Source organism: Heterocephalus glaber, unplaced genomic scaffold (assembly GCF_053883595.1).
Source record: "Heterocephalus glaber isolate CG9 unplaced genomic scaffold, H.glaber_assembly_v1.0 deba00001465, whole genome shotgun sequence".
NCBI classification, from domain to species: Eukaryota; Metazoa; Chordata; class Mammalia; order Rodentia; family Bathyergidae; genus Heterocephalus; species Heterocephalus glaber.
Window position 1 is genome coordinate 11,736,917 of NW_028258312.1, and position 21,369 is coordinate 11,758,285.

The 21,369-nt window shown below is 39.7% G+C and overlaps 1 protein-coding gene across 9 annotated transcripts; it reads right to left on the reverse strand.

Moving 5' to 3' along the window:
• Positions 1-4,111: 4,111 nt before the first annotated feature.
• On the reverse strand, positions 4,112-21,059 carry Macir (macrophage immunometabolism regulator). 9 transcript variants are annotated; one of them, XM_004841754.4, is made up of 4 exons: positions 20,920-21,058; positions 19,047-19,144; positions 14,244-14,333; positions 4,112-6,553 (listed from the first exon to the last, which is right to left on the reverse strand). In XM_004841754.4, the coding sequence occupies exon 4, from the start codon at positions 6,528-6,530 to the stop codon at positions 5,907-5,909; it is 624 nt and encodes a 207-aa protein (XP_004841811.2). In that variant the 5' UTR covers positions 6,531-6,553; positions 14,244-14,333; positions 19,047-19,144; positions 20,920-21,058; the 3' UTR covers positions 4,112-5,906. The 9 variants fall into 9 exon arrangements, 7 of the variants coding, with proteins under 7 accessions (XP_004841811.2, XP_012926574.2, XP_021111505.2 ...); XM_013071120.3 differs by lacking the exon at positions 20,920-21,058 and adding an exon at positions 20,119-20,362; XM_021255846.2 differs by lacking the exon at positions 20,920-21,058 and adding an exon at positions 19,911-20,261.
• Positions 21,060-21,369: the final 310 nt, after the last annotated feature.

Genomic DNA, 21,369 nt, shown 5'->3' on the forward strand with positions numbered 1-21,369 from the left:
TGCCCTTGTGTCCCCATGCCTTACCAGAGTCTGGCACGCATCACAGTAAATATTTGGTGGTTGAATAAGTAAAGGTTGAATCCACTGATTCTAAAGAACATCATCTCCTACAGATAAATGGTAACAGTTTTGTCCTAGTGGTTCTATTTCAAACAAAGATTTGTTTTTATAAACTTTTATGTGAAATCCATCACACTTTTCAGAGCAGTCCACTTGTAGCCTCCTAATATCACAACATCTGCTTGTATTTAAAAGATCCTCGTCTTGTTAGCTGGACTATATATGTAGCAAAACACAAATAAGGTAGATCTTACAGCCTCACAATTGAGAAGTCATCATCGTGTGCTGCATTTCCTGTGGTTTCTACACCATGGCACCTGGCCCACTGGGGAAAGCCACACTTTCTATTGCTTATTTTCTGGTGTATCCATCCTAGTCAGAAAATTCCTCAAAAAAATGAAGATGTAAAATAATCTGGAGAAAAAAACAAAACAAAACTGACAGGCTGCATCATTTCACTTTAAGAGCTTATCCCAACAAATATTTAAGAAATTTCTGGAGGAAGGGAGAGTAATTAGGTAATGTTACAGCAAGTGTAATATGATACACTCTTTTCTCCTTAAAAGAAAGAATCCAACTTGTCATATTTAATGAGTATCCTTTTGAACCATGAGTACATTACCTGATGTGCCCTACCACTAAGAAGTAATTCATTCACGAACATAGCCTCATCCTTTACAAAATTTTTTCCTTAGAATTGCACTAAAATCTTATTCAATCAGCACAACAGTAAACATATATATGGAATGCTAAGAATAGGAAACACAATTCTGGAAACAAGTTTCAAATGATAAACTTTAGGAAATTTCTTCAGCAAAACACTTTTTATATAATTTCACTTATTCAAAATATATCAAGAATGCACATTTTAAAATGTGTTTTTGATTTTAAATAATGAAGCAAATCTCTTTGTCATGTGCAACCCACACTGTCCCAGGATAAGGGGAGTGGCAATACAAGAGAAGGAATATCACTAAAATATTCATTCATTCATTTATTCTTTCATAGCTCTTGCCTTCCCAACTCTTAGGTCCAATCTTCAGTTTTTAACTATCCTCACACCTTAATCTTTTCTTCTGAAAAATAGGTCAGATCATCTTAGCAGACAACCAAGGATATGGTAGAGACGACAAATGAACATTGTTGACATACCCAGACCCATCTGAGAGTCTATTAAGATTTTTGCCTTCCCCATATTTTTATCCCCTTAGATTTCCCTATAATGGAACTTTGTGAAAAAAAAATTCTTTTATATATCAACTTTTATACAGATCAGAAATATAGGCAGAACATTCAATAAGCTGGCTAGGCTAGAGAGAGAAAATTATGAACAGGATTTCTTCCTCAGATTTCAGCCCCACAGGATTTAAGCTCCCATCTTGGAATTGCTATTGACTTGGCATGTGTCACACTATTTTACCCATTGCTTCTGTGAACAGACACGTCCTTGAAGGTGAAAGCTGTTTTGAACCTTCTGTTCCTAGAGGGCAGGATGTACTCAGTCATGTCTGTGGGTGACAGTGATGGGCCCACTCATTCTGAGCTCTTGGGATAGAAGGCAGGGTCCAGAACGGTCTCCTTCTCCTCAACGCGGTTCAGACCACTTTTCAGTACTCACTTTCACCCATTGAGAGGGTGTGGGACTGTGGTGGGCCAACACATTTTATCTCCTGTGTAATGCTGATCAATTCCGTAGCAGCTGCCTAATGGCTAGGTTAAGAAAGATAAGGAGGTCACATCTGGACCCTAAGACAGACTGCTCTGCTGGATTAGTGATGCTGGTCACAGGCATAGGTGAGGAGCCTGGTGTGTGACATGCTCAATATCTGCCATCCCAGCTCCACTCACTTAGCCCAAGTCGGAATTTCATTAAGCTCAAAAACTTTTCATTACATAAATTTCTTCCTCTTACTGCATTAGACCAGGGGCAGAAGATTCAAAGTCTTCTAAATATATACTTCCATGTGGAATCCTTTTCTATAAAAGTTTGGTAAAGAATACTCTTCCCAGTGAGTCAGGCTAAAGGTCAACTTCATGGACCCAGCATTCCCTCCTCTTTCCACAGGCACACAGTAAGAAACCTTTCCTGAGAGCATTCAGAACGAACTTTTAAAATGCCGCTAGCTTTTCCATAAAAGCAAAAGCATCAAAGCTCTTCTTCCCACAAGTGACCCCGGCTAGGATCACTTAAGGATTCCACTGGCTGTCCAGCTGCTCTCTTCCATTCCAGTGGGTGCCATCCTGTGCCCTCTGACAGGTCTGTACATCAAACACAACCCCCAGATCAGGGGCGACAACATTCAGATTGTTTTAGACTTTCTCTCTGAAACCATTTAGGAAAACCTTGCACAAATTCATTTTACAATGGCAGAAATAGAAATTCAACATACCTCCTCTGCTAAAATGAAGCCGTGTTCTGGAGGCTCAGCAAACTCAATATAACAAATCAAATCTATTCTTTTTTTGATTGTTTCTACTCTTCTCAGCCAGAAAGACCCTTAATTGTTTTCTGAAGTATCAAAGAAGTCCATTTCATAATCCTTATCTAAAGAACTACATACAAAGAGAAGTGCCTCATTAAGTGCCGACAGCCTCTACTTCTAGCTTTGTAATCACATTTATTATATTTCCAAGGCAATCTTCCTCATCAATTCCATTTCCCTAATCAAATTACATTGTTTAAAAAGGCAATTTTAGTTAATATGTGCTGTACTCTGCATTACAGTAATGCACCTCCTTGCTTGCCCTTCACCCGGCTCGTCCAGAGCATTTATGCCATTTATAAACTGCGACAGCCTCTCCTCCTGCTTCCTCTGATTGAGAACAAACCACTTAGGCCAGAATCATTTAGAAGTTTCCTCACAAAAAGTTCAATGGTTATAATGGAGCAACAGCCTAAGGGAAAAATAGTAAGTTAAAATAAAGTAAAAAGGGTTGGTTTTCTCAAGATTTCAAGAAATACTCCTTCCTTAGTGAAATATGGATACCAGTTAAGTAAATGGCAGGAAGGACAACAACAGTGACCACAGATGAGCGTGTAAGACATGAGCAATGGACAGGTTTGCATGCTCAGAGTTCCTTCTCCAGATTGATGACTGAAAGAACCCTGCATGAGGAGGCACAAAGGTAGTTGGATGGAAGACAAAAGAGCATAAGGAAGACTAGGGCAGAGTGGAGCTCTATTGCTACTTTATGCATCATCTGAGCCTCTAACACATGGCACTTTATGAAAAAAAATGAAGTTAAATGGGCTGCAACAAATACTGTAAGATAACACCATTAGCTATATTCTGGCCAAAAGTATGCCCTGTTTAGTATGGAACATTAAATTGGATTTTTAAAAAAAGGGTTCCAAAATAGAAACCATGGTAGAGGAATGTTTTCAGCTTGAAAGACATCCAGGTTTTTTGCTTTTTTTGTTTTTTGGGGGTTTTTTTTGGTAAAATATTATTTTCTATAGAAGCACAATTTTATGAAGTGCAGAGAAAGTAAGACTAAATTAATGAAGATGCTCTGCAAAAAACATTTCAAAAACCACTGACCTAGAGTTTTAAAGGTTTCTTTCTAGGAAATCAATTTTAAAATAATCTATCATTACTCATCTGCAAAGTGCAAAAATGCTGTACCTCATGCTCTGGACCTTCTCATTTTTCCCACAGTTCAGTTTCTCTTTTTTTTTGGTACCGGAGATCGAACTCGGATCTTTGAGTTTGCGCAGCAGGCGGCGAAACCACTGAGCTAAATCCCCAGCCCTCTCTTGCTTTTTAATAAAAGTAAAACAAAAGCAAAAGTTATTTTTATTTAGCTTAAGAAATTTAGGCACCTGGGCTGAGACAGAGCTCACAGGTAAATAGCTGTGTTTCCTAATAGACTGAATACATTTGATTGCCATGAATTTGTCCTTTACCTTGAAATGTCAATCAGAATCAAAAGTAAATGTTTTGGGCTTTTGTTTTACAAAATTAGGGCCTTAAAATAAGTTCTTGGATGTAAGCCTGGATGCAACTAGCCTATTGATAATGGATCTAGTTCAAAACACCACATAACAATATATGTTTACATCACCCTTTTATTTCATAGTTAGAAATAATACAGTTCCATGGGTAAATCATCAATAAATAACGGTGTTTAATCATTAAATGTAAAAATCCCAACTCTTTGGCATCTGACAGGATTCTATTTCTTGTCAAACTAATAACTGTATAGATATAGTTAATCTTAGTGATCATTCATCAGTACAATATGTTACAAAGGTGCAATTTACTTTAAAATATACAACAGCTGAAAATTTCCAGCCCTCCAAGAAATCTGATCAACTCAGTACGATGCAGGCCAACTCCAAGGCTCTTTCACATGGTTTGCCTTAGTGAAAGTATAATAAACATTGATTAAGAGTTCTAGGGTTTCCTAATATGCATTCTGCTCTAAAGTTTGCCATTGATTTTGGCTAAAGGAAAATCACAATTGTACCAGGAACGACCCACTCATTAATTAAAAGATGTTATTTTATAGGCAAGGTTGCTAATACCTAAAAAACTCTCAGCCCCCAAAATAAAACATAAAACGCAATTCTGTGTTGCCAAAAATGCCAAATAAGTAATAAATTGCACCTTCAAGAGTCAAAAAAAAAAAAAAAGGAAATAGAAATGTTTACAAAAGGTAAGTTACATACATTTTTTTTCAAACTATATTCAAGAATAGTTGAGCTGTATTTGTTACTAAAGCCAGGGCATTATTTCTTTAGCAACAAATTAAACCAGTGCAATTGACATAAATTGTTAAGTAATCCGGGATTAACCCATTAAAACTGTAGAAGCACCTTAACCCTAGACATTAGAAACTCCAAGAGTGCTGTGTTGTACAGAATGGAAACTGGAACGACCCAAAGCCATGCTGAATGGTATCATTTCACACGCAGTTTAAGCATTCAATAGTAGAAATCATGAGATCCTCTATTAAAGTTCTGTTCACTTACAGAAAATTCAGACGCAAACACCATTATTCCTATAATCCACAATTAAAAGAATCCTTTCCATTTTAAAGTTCCAGATGAATTTTAAATTAGAAAATAAGCACGAAGGAAACTTTTTCAACTTACGAAAACTTCATATTGGAACCTTTCTGGAAAAGCTTCCCCCCACTCATTGTAAAATAAATACTTTGTATCTCAAATTTAATAAGACACACTTTAATAATGCTATAAAGAAATATTTTACAGCCAGAGAGACCAATAACTTTCCATGCGGAAATAAAAAATTCATTGCTCAATATTATTGAGGCAAGTGAAGAAAGGTTATTCTCTTAATCTGAAATGTTAACTTTTTTCAGTGCAAAACCAGTTATAAAATATTTAAACCTAATATTTAAAAATAAAAAGTGGTCCAATTCAGCAATGTTCGAGTTCTAAATTTCATAAAACAAATCATTACATACATTTTATAGTAAAATACAGAGATTCGAGAAGTACTTGTGTACTTAAGATATAAAGTTCTAATGAATCATACCAAGTCAGCAACAACCAAGCAGATAACATTCCCAATTTGAGTGTCAGAATTAGTAAAGATGAAATTACCGTACCAAAGCCTTTTTTCCTAGCTAAAGAGCTATACAAACTAACGGTCAACATTCTGTTTTCTTTGCAGTTGCGTGCTCTAGAATGATATCCCCCCCCCCGAAGTACCTGTGATTTCATTCCTGTATTCAAAATCTGATCCAATTTTTATGTTCTAGGAACACTTAGCTGATATAACCATCTATAATGTGAAGAGTCATGTACAGAGTACAACAGCGGGTTTTCTCTAGCCAAGTGGAGGCTGACCTAAAGTGGTTTAAGCGGTGCGAGTCACTCATGTGTTATTCCTAGCAAATACTCGGTCCCCTCGGAGGGTTAGGTGTTGAAGCTGGTACTGTAGCACTTCTGTGTCGGCTGGCTCCTTGATGTTCATTTTATCTAGATTGAGGTAGTCCAGAGATTTGGAGTGAGCCTTCTTACCTTTAAGAAGACATAGAGGCAAGGGCCCGTGGAAGGCCTTATAAGGTTCATAAGGTAAGGATTTAGTGCACTTGTCTCCTGAGCTAGGCATTCGCCTTCGCCTCCGGCCATTGACAGCTGGAATCTCATATGGCTGGTAGTACCTACTTCTGGTTTTATACAAGCGAGAGGAACGCCCAAGTCCTGCGTCCAGCTGTTTAGACCTCAAGGTAGGCATGGCTTCTCCCTTGCTCTCTTCACCTCCAGTGCACTTCTGGGCTAATTTCAGGAGTTCCTCACCAGTTGTGAAGCCAACCAAATAGTTAGAGTCCATGTGGAGGATCTGGTAGCCTGACACAGTCCGACGCATGGGTGAGCAGGGTGTGCTGGAGCAGCGGGGCTTCTCCGCCTCTGCTTTCCCCGGAGAGCTGACCTCAGCCACGGGCAAAGGCAGGGAGGTCAGGGTACTTCTGGGCTCTCCATTTATATCTACTTCCATTTTAGGCACCAATCTGCACGCTCCTAAAAGTAAACAGACTCAGATCAGAAGAGCAGGATGCATAGAAGGTGGGGTTGGGCGAGATGTTTTTAGAAGTCTAGCGGCATGGGATAACACTATCCTGAAAGACAGCTGAGGTACAACTGGCAGACTATTACCTATGCCTATTAAGCATTTCGGAGCAGGCATGAAAGGACCACTCCCTCTCAGCCTTTAAGGACTCACAGGCAGGTTAAATGAAAGCCTACAGTACTATGAAAGGTCCCCATGGAGAAGTAAACAAAAAACAGTATTTCTCTAAACACAGTTCTCCCTTCAACCACGTAAAGTTTATTTCTTGATGCAGTATTAAGCAAATCAAACACAGATCTTAACATTAAGTAATTAAGAGCAAGCTCACAGACTTTCACAAAAATCCTCAAAATATTTCCATCTTGAAAATTAAATGTTTCTCTCATTTAATTTAAAATAAATGTTTAACTCTTCACAACTGCAAATCTTTTCCATTGTATTTAAGGGGCATATAATACACTAATTGATTAAGCTGATCAACTTTTGCGAAGAACCCAATTTAAACCTAAAAAATTACTTTTTAGGTATACAACAGTCTTTGATAAAGTTTCCCCCAAACCTTGTAAACACTCCTCTTTCCATGTGAATTACTCCTAATAATTAAAGAAAATCCTAATGATTCATTCCCAATGAATTATTTAAGGAAAATCATTCTGCAGCTTAAGTTAATCCTAACCCAATATATCAGGTATCATTTAGTGTTAATAATATAAAATATTAAGTGTTATTTTATGATTGATCATAAAACACACCATGTTTTATTTTATTTTGCAATGCCCGCATCATTTCTTTGAATATTTTAATATGCAGCAAAATGATTCACAGTGAATACTAATACTGTTCATTACAATATCATATTACATAGTTCGGAAAACCCCACCAACAAGAAGTACCACAAATAATGGCTAGGCTCCAAGAAAGTTGCAGATAAAACAAATTTTAGAAAAGAAAATATGAGCCAGGCATCATGGTGCACACCTGTAATCCCAGCACTCAAGAGTCTGAGGCAGGATGATTGCTGCAAGATTGAGGCCAGCCTGGACTACACAGTGAGTTCAGGGCCAGCCTGCACTACACCGAGAGACCCCTTGTCTTTATAAACCAGGAAAAGCGGGGGGACAGAGACAGTGTCATTTCTGATAAACTTTATTTCCACTGATCTTCAACTGCAAGTGGGTTACAGTTACACAGCTTTAGGCAACTACCTCAGATTGCTAGTCCAAATGTCAAATAATTGAGTTTACAATGAAAAATTTACTAAAGGGCAATCATATCACATAATTCTCATGAATCCTTTTATAAAACAAATAACTATTTGCTAAGTGAAGCATTTCCTAAAGTTTTGGTTTATTTATTTTATTTAAAATTAAAGCAATTAGAACACTAAAAACATAAAACAGAAGAAGAGAACTTTATTCCTTGACTTGAATGCTCTACTTTCCTTCGTTAGGAGACTGTGAAGTTACCAGATGCCATCCTGTCCTTACTACGGTCCCCATCTACAGCACAACAGAAAACAAACATTCATAACTATTCCTGAAATAAAGCAAATGTCACAGGGATCAACACAGGCAGGGATCACTATTTACTCGAATCTCACACTATTTTCCAATTTTGACTTAGCAGACTATCCTTGTTTCTCAACCCTTCTAGATTTAAAGTAACTGGCTTTATATTTTACTAAAATAAAAATAAATTTATCTTCCATTGTGCAATTTGTTTCTTTATTGATAGGATCAGAATACTGATTTCCAGCTACTTTGCATGTATTTAAGATTTCTCAGCTAACAGACTTCTGAGAGCTACAGGAGGCATCGCCAAATTTTCCTGCTAAAGAAACAAATGTTTATCCTAATCCAAATGACACAATAATCCTTCCTTCTCAACTAATTCTCCAGCCTAGGAAGAGCACAGGACAGATCCAAGGCCTCCAACCTACAAAACCTGATGGCCAGCTACAGGCAAGAATTGTTTCTCCTGAGACTTCATTCTGAAGGACAAGGAGAGGGGGTTTCTGAGACAGAAACAAACAGAGCTATGGGCAAAGACTAAGCACCAATCCACAGGAAAGCCATCACCAGAGACCCTGGAGCAATGGGTCCACACTGGTACACTGGTCTGGGTCCCTTCCAAATTCGGCACTCAGCAAAAACCCATGCATTTCTACCAGCTGCATTATGCTCAGCTGTCCTTAAACTCCACGAATTCAGATCCCACTCTTTCTGAGTGGGGTAATAATTCACACCAGCATCAGGCTGACATTCATCCTTTTTGTCTAAAAGGAACAATAAGTGCAAAGCAAGCTAACAGGAGACAGTACTGCAATAAAGAAGAGGGGACAGGCTTCTGTGGCAAACAGAAGCACAGAAGTTTGTTTCCACTTTTAACAAATCCTGCTGTCCCACAGCCAACCACTGGGGACTCTTAGAATCTCTTGGGGTTGAAGATGAAGGGTGGCAGAACGTAAAGGTTTAGAGAAATAGGCAGAAATGATGTACCCATTTGAAGAAGTAATCTAGGTGCCTTCAAACTCCACAACTGTGCCAAAAATGACACTAAACATTGAACAACCTCAAAGTCAGCAATCACCATCCCAAGCGGATGGACTACGGGTAACACTACTGCACCCGGCCAGCATATACTGACAGGAGGATGTACAGTATTTTCTACAGCATTTTTTTTAACCTTGTTTTGGGGGAAGATATTCATTCATGCTGCACAGGCTTTACTACTAAGCTGTACCAGCTCCAAAATTTTTTGTTAAAATGCATTCCTTAGGAAATCCAGCTACAGAGACTACAATTGTGAGATGACCTGTGTTTAGCAGCATATTTCACAGGTTTTACAACACACACAAAAAAAACCCAAACCTGCCTATGGACTTAGTAATACTATTCATGACTCGACATTTTATTTCTTATTCTAAAATGAGCTGGTGTCCGAAAAGCCTAGCACCAAGATAACGGATTGCAGAGCACCCTTACAAATACTACAGGCTGGTGTGTGCAGTAACCAGGCTTTCCACTGCATCAACAAACAGTGAATCAAGAAATCAACTCCAGTGTTAGCCCATACATTCCAGACCACTAAAACTCAGAGCCCTAAGATGCCCTTCATGTTCCCCTTGTTGCCTACAGATAGTTTAAAGCAAAAGACTGGAAACAGAAAATTTCTAACAAGTGTTAATCTTACAGTAAAAGAAGCAGCAAATTTTCTGCAGATGGAAGTATAGAAAAGAAAACCTGAAAAGTTAACTTGAAGTTAAACAATGCTTCTTTCATGATAAGCAGAAAATCTGTTAAAAGTTTGGGTATAATTCTCAGAGACAAAGTTCCCCAAAAGATAAGGTTATTGAGCATCAATACCTCTAGCAATTGTCCATAGCCAGTTCCTCTGCTACAAGATGTTTGAGTTGGTGACAACTTCAAGAAACAGGTTTTATTGGGCTCCATGTCTAGAGCTCAATCCTGCTTGCTAAATTCTCTAACTGCAAACAGATATTTCAGACAGCTCTTGGGATCTATGAAAATTTTTAAAAGTACTTTCCCTGATCAGATAACTTCTACCCTTTTACATCCCTCACTAACCTGCTTCAATGATTACTTTTTTCTTTTTCCTGTTTTTGAAGTCTATAAAATACAAGCAGAATGAAAGATATCCAATTCAAGTAATTCAGAACGATGTTCTAGAAAAGACAAAAATCCCTTTCCAGCTCCTATCAATGCTAGACACATCTAGAAGAAGCCTCTATTTTGATGTATACTTTCTTTTTCTATGTATTTATAAATGTAAGCGTAGGTGTCCACTTATTCTGACCACAACACACACACACACACACACACACACACACGAGCATTTCCGCAAGAACTTCCAAAAGTAAAAATGCTGAGTGAAAGAACATATACTTTTAAAATTTTTATGCCAACCTATCACACAGCTTTATGTAACATGTTGTCATTTTTTACAAGAGTGAATTTACATTTCCTATAACTAAAAATTAATGTAAACACTTTTGAAAGTACAACCTACAGACTCACCAACAGAGTGCCTATTTCTACTCTTACTGCTTCTAAGCAGAAATAAATTACTGAAGACGAAAGATGATGTGGTCAGAGGATACTGTGTCTGATTTTCTGCAAAGGAAAAGATAAATGAGAAGGGCCTCGTGCCCATTCTTTGAGCTCAAATCTCTGCATTTTTCAGCTTTAACACTTCGATATTTCTTGAAAGAAATTTACAAACTACTTGTCACATTTCCTTCAAGAAAAAGGAAAATAGGGGCCAGGTATTTAGCTCAGTGGTTTCACCGCCTGCTGTGCAAGCGCAAGGACCGGAGTTCGATCCCCGGTACCAAAAAAAAGAACAAGGAAAATAACACGTATACGAAAAACACAGTGTACACTTTTAAATTATTGGGTGCAGGATGCAACTCCCCAATCTGAGTATTCTGCCTGAGACTGAAGCAAACAGGCCCAAACCATCACACACGTAGATCTTCATCCACCAGACGGGCAGTAAAGAGGTGACCAGCTCTGCCCTGTCCACACGGCTTTAACACTTTCCTGGAGGCCAAGCCTCCCACGCACTTGGCGCCAAGTCATGTTGTGAAAATACAGCACAGACACCTCAGCTCTGCAGACCAGCTCTGAAAACAGCTAATACGTTTCACAACTGCCACACAAGGAATTCTTTTTTAGAAGTATTGAGTTATGCAAATTTTTTTAAAATCAGGCTTATCAGAAAAATTCCCCCCAGTAAGCAACACACTGCTTTGTATGCTTTAACTGTATTTAGGTACATATAGCAATGCCACGTAAGAGAAAACAAATAGGAACATAACCATCTTAAATATACAAAAGAAAAATGTCATCATGTTAACAAAATCATTCAAAATAGATCTTTTTTTGTGAGACGGGGTCTCTAAAGGATAACTGATAATTAGGCTACTGATGGCTAGAATCACCTAGTTTCAATGCCACAACTGTCTTGGGAGTTCACCTACCTGTAGAGAAGACACTGAAGCCAGGGAGGCAAGGGCTTGCCTGAAGCCACAGGTAGTTAGTGACCTTCACTACACCCCAAGCGTCCTGGCTCCATGTCTAGTGCTCCTTTTATTTCATTTACTGGGATTCCAATATGTGGCTCCCGAACTTCTCTATACAATGAAATTATCCAAGGAGCTTCACAAAATATTGATTATCTGTGTTCCACTCCAGATTTGTAATTTAATTGAACTAGGGTGTAGCTTGGGTTCTGAAATTTTTAAAAGATCCCAACTGATTCTTATATGCACATAGGTTTAGAAACTTGTCAGATAGAACTCATCAGAGGAATTTCACTCCTTTAAGTTCCTACCCTTGTTTAGTTATGTTAGTTAACATAATTTTTGCCTTATAATCACTAGCCACCTACCCCTAAGGCCTTCTAATTTACTGTTTCTAATCCACAGTGAGCCGAAAATATTTGCTAACCAAACTTATTAAAACTGGATATAAAATAAAAACAAATCTGTGCTGAATGAGATTTAAGAAACTTCACCCACATGCACTTCAGTATATTAGCTAATTAAAAGCCTGTGCAGGTGCAGTTTCTTTGGGAAACAAATTTGGCAATTTATAGAGTTGAATACATGCTTATTAAATAACCCTGCCACCCCACTCCCATAGATACCCAAGGAAAATGAAAATACATGTCCACAGAGAGATCTGAACATGAATGTTCATAACAGGGTCATTCCTAATTACCATAAACCTGAAACAAGCCAAATATCCATCTCAGGGAAACAGATGAACAAACTGTGGTCCACGCATACAGAGGAATATCATTCAGCAATGAAAAGGTGCAAACTAGGAATACACCAAGCAAAAGAAGCAGACAGAAAAATGCTATATACTATGTGGTTTCATTTACCTGACATTCTAGAAAAGGTATAACTATTGGGCTAGAAATTAATCAATGATTATCAAAAGCTGGATTGGTGAGAGAGAACAGACTAGCAAGGGAACTGGGGGAGTTGAGGTGAATACTGTATAAATTGACTATAGCCATTAGTACACAACTGGATACATTTGTCAAAACACATTAAACTAAGTTTTTCTGGACATGGTAGCACAGATATGTAATCCGAGCCCTCAAGGATTCGAGGCAGGCGGATCACAAGTACAACCCCAACCTGGGCAACTTAGCAACCTAAAGAAAACCTATCTTAAAATAAAAAAATAAAAAATGAGTGAAGGATGTAGATCAATGCAACAACCCTGGGTTCAATTCCAGGTGACAGACTGATTTTTACTGTATGTAAGTTATACTTCACCACGCCCGATGTTAAAAATAAAGAATTCTTTGTCACATTTCCAGGTTTTAGATAGTACTCCCAACTTTATAATTTTCTGGCCCATATAATCATAGAGTCACAAGAGTCCTAATGGTTACCCAGGGCACATCTGATCACCTTCAATGACAGGTAACTTGCTGCCTCCCAAGTTGATTCATTTCCCCTTTTACTGCTCTGCTGGAATGTAATTTTATTTACAAATATAACACATACACACAAATATAACAAATGAACACAGATGCATATAGAGATGATTTAGACTCCATACACACACACATACATTCCTGTAATTTCTACCAGTTGCTCCTAGCTTTAAGTGAGTTACTGACTCAGCCACAATGTTTCTTACTGAATTCCCTCCTAAATGTGCTTTGTACTTAAGGCTTTCAGACTTCTTGCTCTTTCCCCCAAACTCCAAATTTTAGTACTGTTTCCATTTTTTCAATGTTTTAAAATGCATGTTTTATAAATTTGTGAGGCTAAATCTACTTAACAATAGCAGCATTTTTGTTTTCGCCCATCATTCCTTTGAATCATTCTGCTGCTGACCACTAATTTAGAAAATGCTTAGCATGAAACTGCTTTTTCCAAGGATTGTGACCTCTCTCAGTAATTCAAAGCAAGGACCCACAAAGATTTTGGCCAAGTAGACTGACATATCAAAGCATGACTCACAATATAGTTTTGAAAATGCAAAAGAGCTACAAAGACCATTATTAATTATTTTCCCTTTCAAAGAAAAAATAATGCAGACAACTGTGTCAGCATAGACACATGTGACATATTGAAAAGAAAGACAACTAAAGGAAGCAACAGCACTGCATACGTTTAACAGATTAAATTCATAGTGAGATAAAAAGAATGTCACACTCTTGGTGAACTGCTATCCAACTAAATGAAAATGATTCTCCATTCAGCCACCTGTTAGCCTGGCATTATGTATAATACACAACTAGAACTTTTTGGAAATTATTTCACCAATTTTTGGAGATTAATATTTTTACTAAAATTTCCCAAATTAAAGCAACCATCTGTCTCTAATTACTATATATCTTGAAATATTATTGCATAAGAACTCCTTTATCTTACAGGAATTTTAATAAAGGAAAATATATTCAATCAGAATCAAACATTTCAAATAATGTTAGCATTTTGTAATCATTTTAGTTTTAACCTTTAAAAATCTCATAGCATACGTATCTGCAATGATACACTAACATTTCATATGCACCTATTTATTTAAGCAATCCTTTACATTATGTTCATACAAGTAGCTAACAATACGGAAAAAGCAAAATACAACTCACCAGACTAAATCCCAGAAGACGTCACCGAACAATTTCCAAAGAGTCCCAAGGGAACACAGGCATAATAATTTTTCTGTTCTACTCCAGATACTAAACATGAAATACAAAAATAAACCAGTAATTTAACAAGTAACAGAATTCAGAAGGCAATTGTATCAACTGTAACTGCAATACAGCTAGGATGAAACTAGCAGTACGTACTGATACCAGGTATAGGTTATGAAGGATACAATAATTAATTAATTCAATTAAAAAGTAATTTGACCAATCAATAAATATCTTCCTACTTTAAAAATAAAGTAATTTTGAGTGTATTCAGCTAAATGAATCTTCAAACATCTCACCATGCTGTGCCCCTATATTTTATTGCTTAAACTCTACCTAGATAATAAGCTAAATAGAGGAACAAGAAAAATAACAAGACTTAAGCAATGGTTTTACCACCCTAGTCCTCTTCATGTGTTCAACAGACTCACGATATTTTATGGAAAAAAAGAATGCTAAGGCTGAGATTTAAAAAAAAAATCTCCTGCTCAGGACCTGCCAAGTTCTCTGCTTCCTGACCTTGCATAAATGGCGATCTTTAAAACAAGGTCAATAATTCTACCCTTCCTCCTCCCTACTACAACTGTTACGTGGATCAAATGAGATGAGGTAGATGGACGTGCTCTGCATACTGCAAAGCCTTTTACAGATATGTGATGTTATTATGATGCAATTAATTATTGGTGCCTACTCATTTGAACCATAAAACAGTAACAATAAAATTTCTTTCTAAGACAGCTGGGAGGAGAATAATCAAAAGGTTCTTGGAAAATATTATTTAAAGAAACAGAAAGACACTTCTTTACAGTTGCCACTTAAGGTTTCTGGCATCTCCTCTGTGTCTTCCCCCTCTTACCTGGGGAATTCATGTGCAAGAGAATCTATCTTTATCTTCTGCCTCACCAGTTAATTGGGTTAATTTGTTGAGACCAAGAAAACTCCCCAAAGCTCTTTTCCACCTGTAAAGGTTTCTTTGGTTGTTGAGTATTCTGTGGTAGTAGTCAACTTAAGGAGGGGGGAAAGCTCCATTGAGCTGAGAGGGTTGATTTTATCTACACAGGTGCACAGAGCCTGAAAAAAAATTGGCAATAGTGCTATTCAACAAGTTCTTAAACCAAAGACAAAAAATCAAGGGAAAAGGCAAAAAATCTGTCACTTTATTATCTGTCTGAAAATCCAGAAAAACTTTAGCAAAAAGGAAATGGACAATCTACTAAATTAAAGGTATCTGCTCCCTCAGCTTAAGAAACCGAAGGAACTCATGCAATGAAAAGGTCACTCGGAGAAACTACCGGTGATCAGCCTTTAGAGCTTCTTTCAGTGTGCACAACAGGCACGGCCCCTTTTCATTTATTTTACCATCAACTATTTTTAAGTTGGCTAATCAAGAAATCTAGATAATTAAGACTTGGTTTTTCTTCAACATCAAAGTCTCTGGTTTTACCATAAAGTGAATTGTAAAGCAACAAAAACTGTTCCCTGACAAATTTTTTTATTTCATAAAATTGCCCTCAAAAGTATCCCCAATGTGACTGTTAAAAGTTCACGTTGGTATCTTACATAAGTAGATTTTTAATGGGGAAATGGGAGTAAAAGGAAACTAATATTTTTTACTATCTGCCATATGCCAAAAGCCATACATACCTGTCATTTCACCTTTACTCCATGAGAAAAGTATTTTTATCACCATTTCAAGTATTCACCCAAATGATACTATTTGGGAGTTGGTGCAAGGATCTGAATCCTAAATGGTCTGGCTCCAACCCATTTATTTGTCTTTATACTCGGCCTCTGGTCAGTGATAAGCACAGCCTTAATAATGTCTTGTTCTTGAAATCAGTATCTGTAAATGGAATCCTACTTACATACTTGGGGAGGCACTTACAAGCCTTATTTCCTCATTTGTGAAATGGATGGGGGCAGTTAGGTTTTACTACTGTCTCTAAGGTTTTTTCCAACTTAAAAAATACTGCAATTTTAAGATACAGACTGGAAAGTCTTATATAAAATCCCCATTAAATCACAGACTCTCTCCTAAGAGCTTCCAAGCTATTTTTTAAATCATAAATTATAAGGCAGGAAAAAGTCTCAAGTAATACTTGCTGATTATACAGTTGGATAGCAAATACAGATGTCTATCTCTACTTTTCAGGACTACAACAATGACAAAGTGAGAGATCTGAGATTCCACGATTCCACATAATTTGGTCTAAAGATCAAGAAGGAGCATTAGAAACAGCTGAATGTCTTAGTTGTAAATACAGTTTTAAAAGTCCTAATTCCATTTAAACTTTCATATTTTTTATTCCATATATTTGATGTTGCATTTTTCTTTTCAAGCTTTTAAATGCATTGAAACACTATACTTACGGCCACTGTTTTCAACACCAAAAGAAAGATCAGGCTAAAACCCCAGTCTGGATTGGAAACAGGGGAGCCTTAAAGTAATTACCCAACTCTTGCACTGGAGCTGATGTGGAAGTCTAGGAAATGGTCGGTCATCTCATAGTAAACAAAGTGTAATAACTCATTATCTCTGCTTTGCCAGTGCCAAGTCAAAAATAGAACACAAACAGTCAAAGGGGCAACACAAGGCAGAACCAAGATACAGGTGCAGATTTTTACTCATTTCTGACTGTCCTCACTGTGTCCAACTGAATGCTATCTGCGCACAGGCACTAGGAGGAGGACAGGATGAGCTCAAGAATGAGGATGGTGATAAAGGTGGTGAAAACAAGGGGGAAAAAAGAGTGGAGCAAGAAACTAGCATTAAAAATACTTTAAGAAACTGCCTATACACGAATCTACCTCAAAATTATAAGGAGTGTTTTATTTCCCTTCCACTTGCCATAAGCAGCAATGTAAAGATTATAATGTAAAAGCCACCAAAAAAAGTGTGTTCCTTTCAAATAAGAACACTCATTTTTAGAATACTTGAAAAATCTACAAATCCCTAACACTTGCAGTTGACTTGGGCTTCAGGCTGCCTGAGGCTTGGAAAGCTATCAATGGATTTCCTCTCCAGTCAGCCAGAGGAAAAGGGACACTATGAAATTCTTAGACAAGTTCTAAACTATACACAGAAATCCAAAGGAAGTAAATACCATCAAGGCTACAGAAAACAAAGTTTAAGCTACAAGAACCTAAAAAACAGAAAGCCCAAGGACATTACACTGTAAACAAGAAAAACAAAGAATTAAGGCCGCCATGAGTTTACCCACAGGCCTCTGGGTCACTAAGCAAAAGACATCCAAAACCTGACCAGAAATGAAGCTTCGGCAAATAGAAAAGTTTGCAAACATTAACTAGTACACATGTGGAATTTCTCAGGTAAGGTGACAGATACTATCAAAATTAAAGAAAGTCCTTCAAATTAGAGTGACCTTAGTCACAGTTTAGTCAATACCCAGGAATTATTATTTACAGTACCCCCATTAACTCGAAAAAATGTCCCCAGATGGCAAATGTATTGTCATCCTACTCAAAAGTAATACATAATCATGGATAGGTGATGAATTTTTTAAATGGAAGAAACAGCCTTGTTGTATAATGGCCTTGCACTCTGATCCTCAGGAATACTTTTTTAGGTGTATGCACTCAACCACTCAACTGTTCACCAGACAGTCATTCAACAAGGTTTCTTGAGTCATAGTAAATGTCTCAGCAATGTACAGGCACTGGGACAAATATAAAATGTTTAAGACCAGGGTAGGGGGGAAGCCTAGAGTTTGTAAAATACAGAAAACTCCATTTAGAAATGTTCAGGACCACATAAAATCTTTACATACACAAACACACACACATCTTTAAATCTCAGGCTTCAGCAGATACACCAGCAAAAGAAAAAAATTAGCAAGATTTATCGCCTAACAAACTGTAAGGTTATAAATATGAAGGCCAGCACATAGCCCTTCTGAATTTTGGTAAATAAATCCCACTAATCATTCAATATTGTAAGGTAAATTTTAGGCAAGGAAATCAGTGGAGTAGAAGTTATGAGTTTCAATTCTCATTCCCAAAACATGAAGAGAAAAAACAGACAGTATTTCTGAGTGACAATTTAAGGAGAGACCAGTAATTTCTAAAAGCACTTGGAAAAAATAGAATTTTTTAAATTCCATTCAGACTAGTGAAAATATTTTGTAATCACTAGTCTCCAAGTCTACTCTTAAAACAAGTTAGAGATGTGAACCAAAACATCTTTCAACTACTGAAACACTGAGCAGAAAGAAAATGGTTCAACTGCCAAGGTACCACACACAATGAAGAAAAAAAAAAGTTTACCTTTACCTAATTCTCTTAGCAGACATTACTTCAAATGATCTTGTTTTATCATTTGCAATTTGTAAAAATTAAACTGCCACTTGAGAAAGAATTACATAGGGTGTGGCTTTTCTAAAACCATCCCTGACCTTACAAACCAATAACCTCACCAACATGGTAAAAGACAACCCATAACTGGTTCAGTAAGAAAAAAAAAATGTGTTTCTCTTTCTAGTATCAGATCTTTTAATAATAACCCCCTTAAAAAGTGCAGCACTCATTTTCTTTCCACTTCTGCTATTAAAAATTAAACCCAGGTTACTAATAGCCTCATGTAAAGCCATCCTTCTACTTTTAGAAAAAAATATTCAGTTTCACTGCAAATATGACTGACAGTAACCGGAACTGTAAATCTACATGCAGTCTTTACAAGAAATTTACTTCTTAGGAAAGCAAATCCGAACGGTACAGGTGTACGTGGTAGCAGCGACTAACCTTCCAAAGAAATCTTCCAATCAGGTACGCATTTTGACAAGCTGGTGACAAAATTCAAGCTTCCCTCTGGGGTAAGAGAGCTGATTCACCGCCTCAGGCTACAAATCAGCAAAGAACATTTAAATCCTGTATATAAAGCTTTATTATTCCCACTAAGAATTAATATTAAAACAGCTCTCCAAAACAATACAGAAATGCATCTCGAAAGTAGTAAGCAAATTTAGTTATGCAAAGTCAATAAAAATATCTTCTAGCTTGGAAAAGTACGAACAGTTCCATTTGCTATTAAGTAACCCAAAACTTTGGCAAAAATATGCAGGACATCAGTTCTTACCAAATTAAGAGGTCATTGTGCTTGTTTTGAAATTTCACCCGGTTCATTCTAAAGCTTATGATGTATATAATTGCATAACGCCAAAACATGTGAAATATTTATTAAACATCAGAGTGTAAGCATAAATCTTGGCCTTATATTAATAAAGTAGCCAAAGCTTCTGCAGTAATAACCAATACTCTATTTTCAAATGACTGGAAAAATAAACTTTCGGAAAGGATCATTTCTATCTCCCGGGCTCTACCCTGCTCCAAGAGATTAGAAAAAATAAAAAAAAGCTACTAACTTTTAACTGTAGGGAGGCCTTTAGGGTCTATCCTGCTCCACGGGATTAGAGAAGAAGAAAAAAAACTAAATTGTAGGGTGGCTTTTTGAGAAAAACAATGCAAAATGAAGAGTCTCAGTAAAAGGAGAATGTAGTGCAAGAACTGTTCTGTTCTTTGGGCAGAAGTGGCAAGCTCACTATAAAATGCTGCAGCCTCCATGCTTCCTCCTCCGAAGGATTAGGAAGTTTACAGCTCCGGTTTTACCTGTGCACCACAGCCTCAGACCTCTACTTGCGGAAGCCACTAACCCCGCCGGTGCAAAGTGGCGTGGGTGGAGAAGCCGGGAGTCCCTGAAGATGCGGAACCCTCGCAAGGGGAAAAGGACGGGGCCTTCGATCCTGGCACGGATTCCACCAAGAGCGAGAGTTTGGCAGCTTCACAATGGGCCGCTACTTCAGGTCTGAGTACTGACCTCCTCGAAACCCTCTTCCTGCGCTCCCCAGCAGCCCCAGTCCACCCGCGACAGGTGGGGCGAGGGCGGCGTCGCTCTGAGACATCTGCCGCTCTGGCTTCCGGCCGGCCCCGGGCCGATCCGCCAGCCCCCCACCCCCCCAACCCGCAGAGCAGACCCGGGCGTCGCGGGCGGCCCGGCCCCCAGGCTACACAGCCGGGCCGCAGGAGCGATAAGGCCGCGGAGCCCGGCCCCGGGCGGGCGCTATCTGGCCCGGGCACTCGCACCCCGCTGCGGGCGGGCGGGCGGCCAAAGGCGCAGCAGGCCCAAGCGCAGCCACTGCACAGCCGGCCCCGGGCCTGCGGCCCCGCACTGCGCGCCAGCACCCCGACTTCCGCACCGGCCCCGGCGAGGCGCCCGACCGCCGAGTCTCCGCACCTTCCCAGAGGCGCACGCTCCCGCACCCTCGCTCTCGCGCGCCGCACACTCCAGCCCCACCCCTGGGCCAGGGCGCCACGACTCCCGCACCCTGCGCGGCCCCACCCAGTGCCCCAGCCCGCAGCGCCCCGCTCGGGCGGGACCGGCCCCCCGCGGTCGGGGCCCCGAGGCTCCACCGCCACGCATCCCGCAGGCTAGCCCGGCCTGGGTCCCGGCGCTGCTTGACACCGCGCGTCCGCCTGACACGAGGCGGGGAGGAAGGGCGGCGCCGGGATCGGGACGCGCACTGGGCGCGGGACGGGGCACCACCTCCGCCCCCACCCATCACCACCTTTCTGCGGCACAAAAGGTTGCAGACGGAGCCGCCGTCCCCGTGCAACCTACCAGTGGCTCCGCGCTCCACTGCCTCCTCTGGCCGCGGACCCCAGACAAGGGCGGAGAGGCGCGGGGCTGCGGGGCCGAGATGCGGGCAGAGGCCGCCAGCCGAGCCCGCTGGGTACCCGCTCTTCCCACCGCGCGCGGCGCCAGCTACCACCCGGCGCAGTCCCCGCCTCCTCCACCTCTCCTCCTCCGCCTCCGCCTCCGCCTTCCCGCCGCAGAGGCGCGGCCCGTCAGCGCTGAGCCCGCCTCCCGCGCCCGGCTCGCGCCCCGAAAGGAAGGGCGGGCGGGCGCGGGGCACCACCGCTGAGGCCGGACAAGTCAGCGAGGGTGGAGGCGGGCGCGGAGTAGGGAGGGAGGAGGGAAACAGCCCTGCCCAGCCCAGACCCTGCACTCCCACCGCGCCGCTCCTCCTTGCAGGCCTGGGAGGCGCAGGCTTCCCAAGTTGAGTGGTGA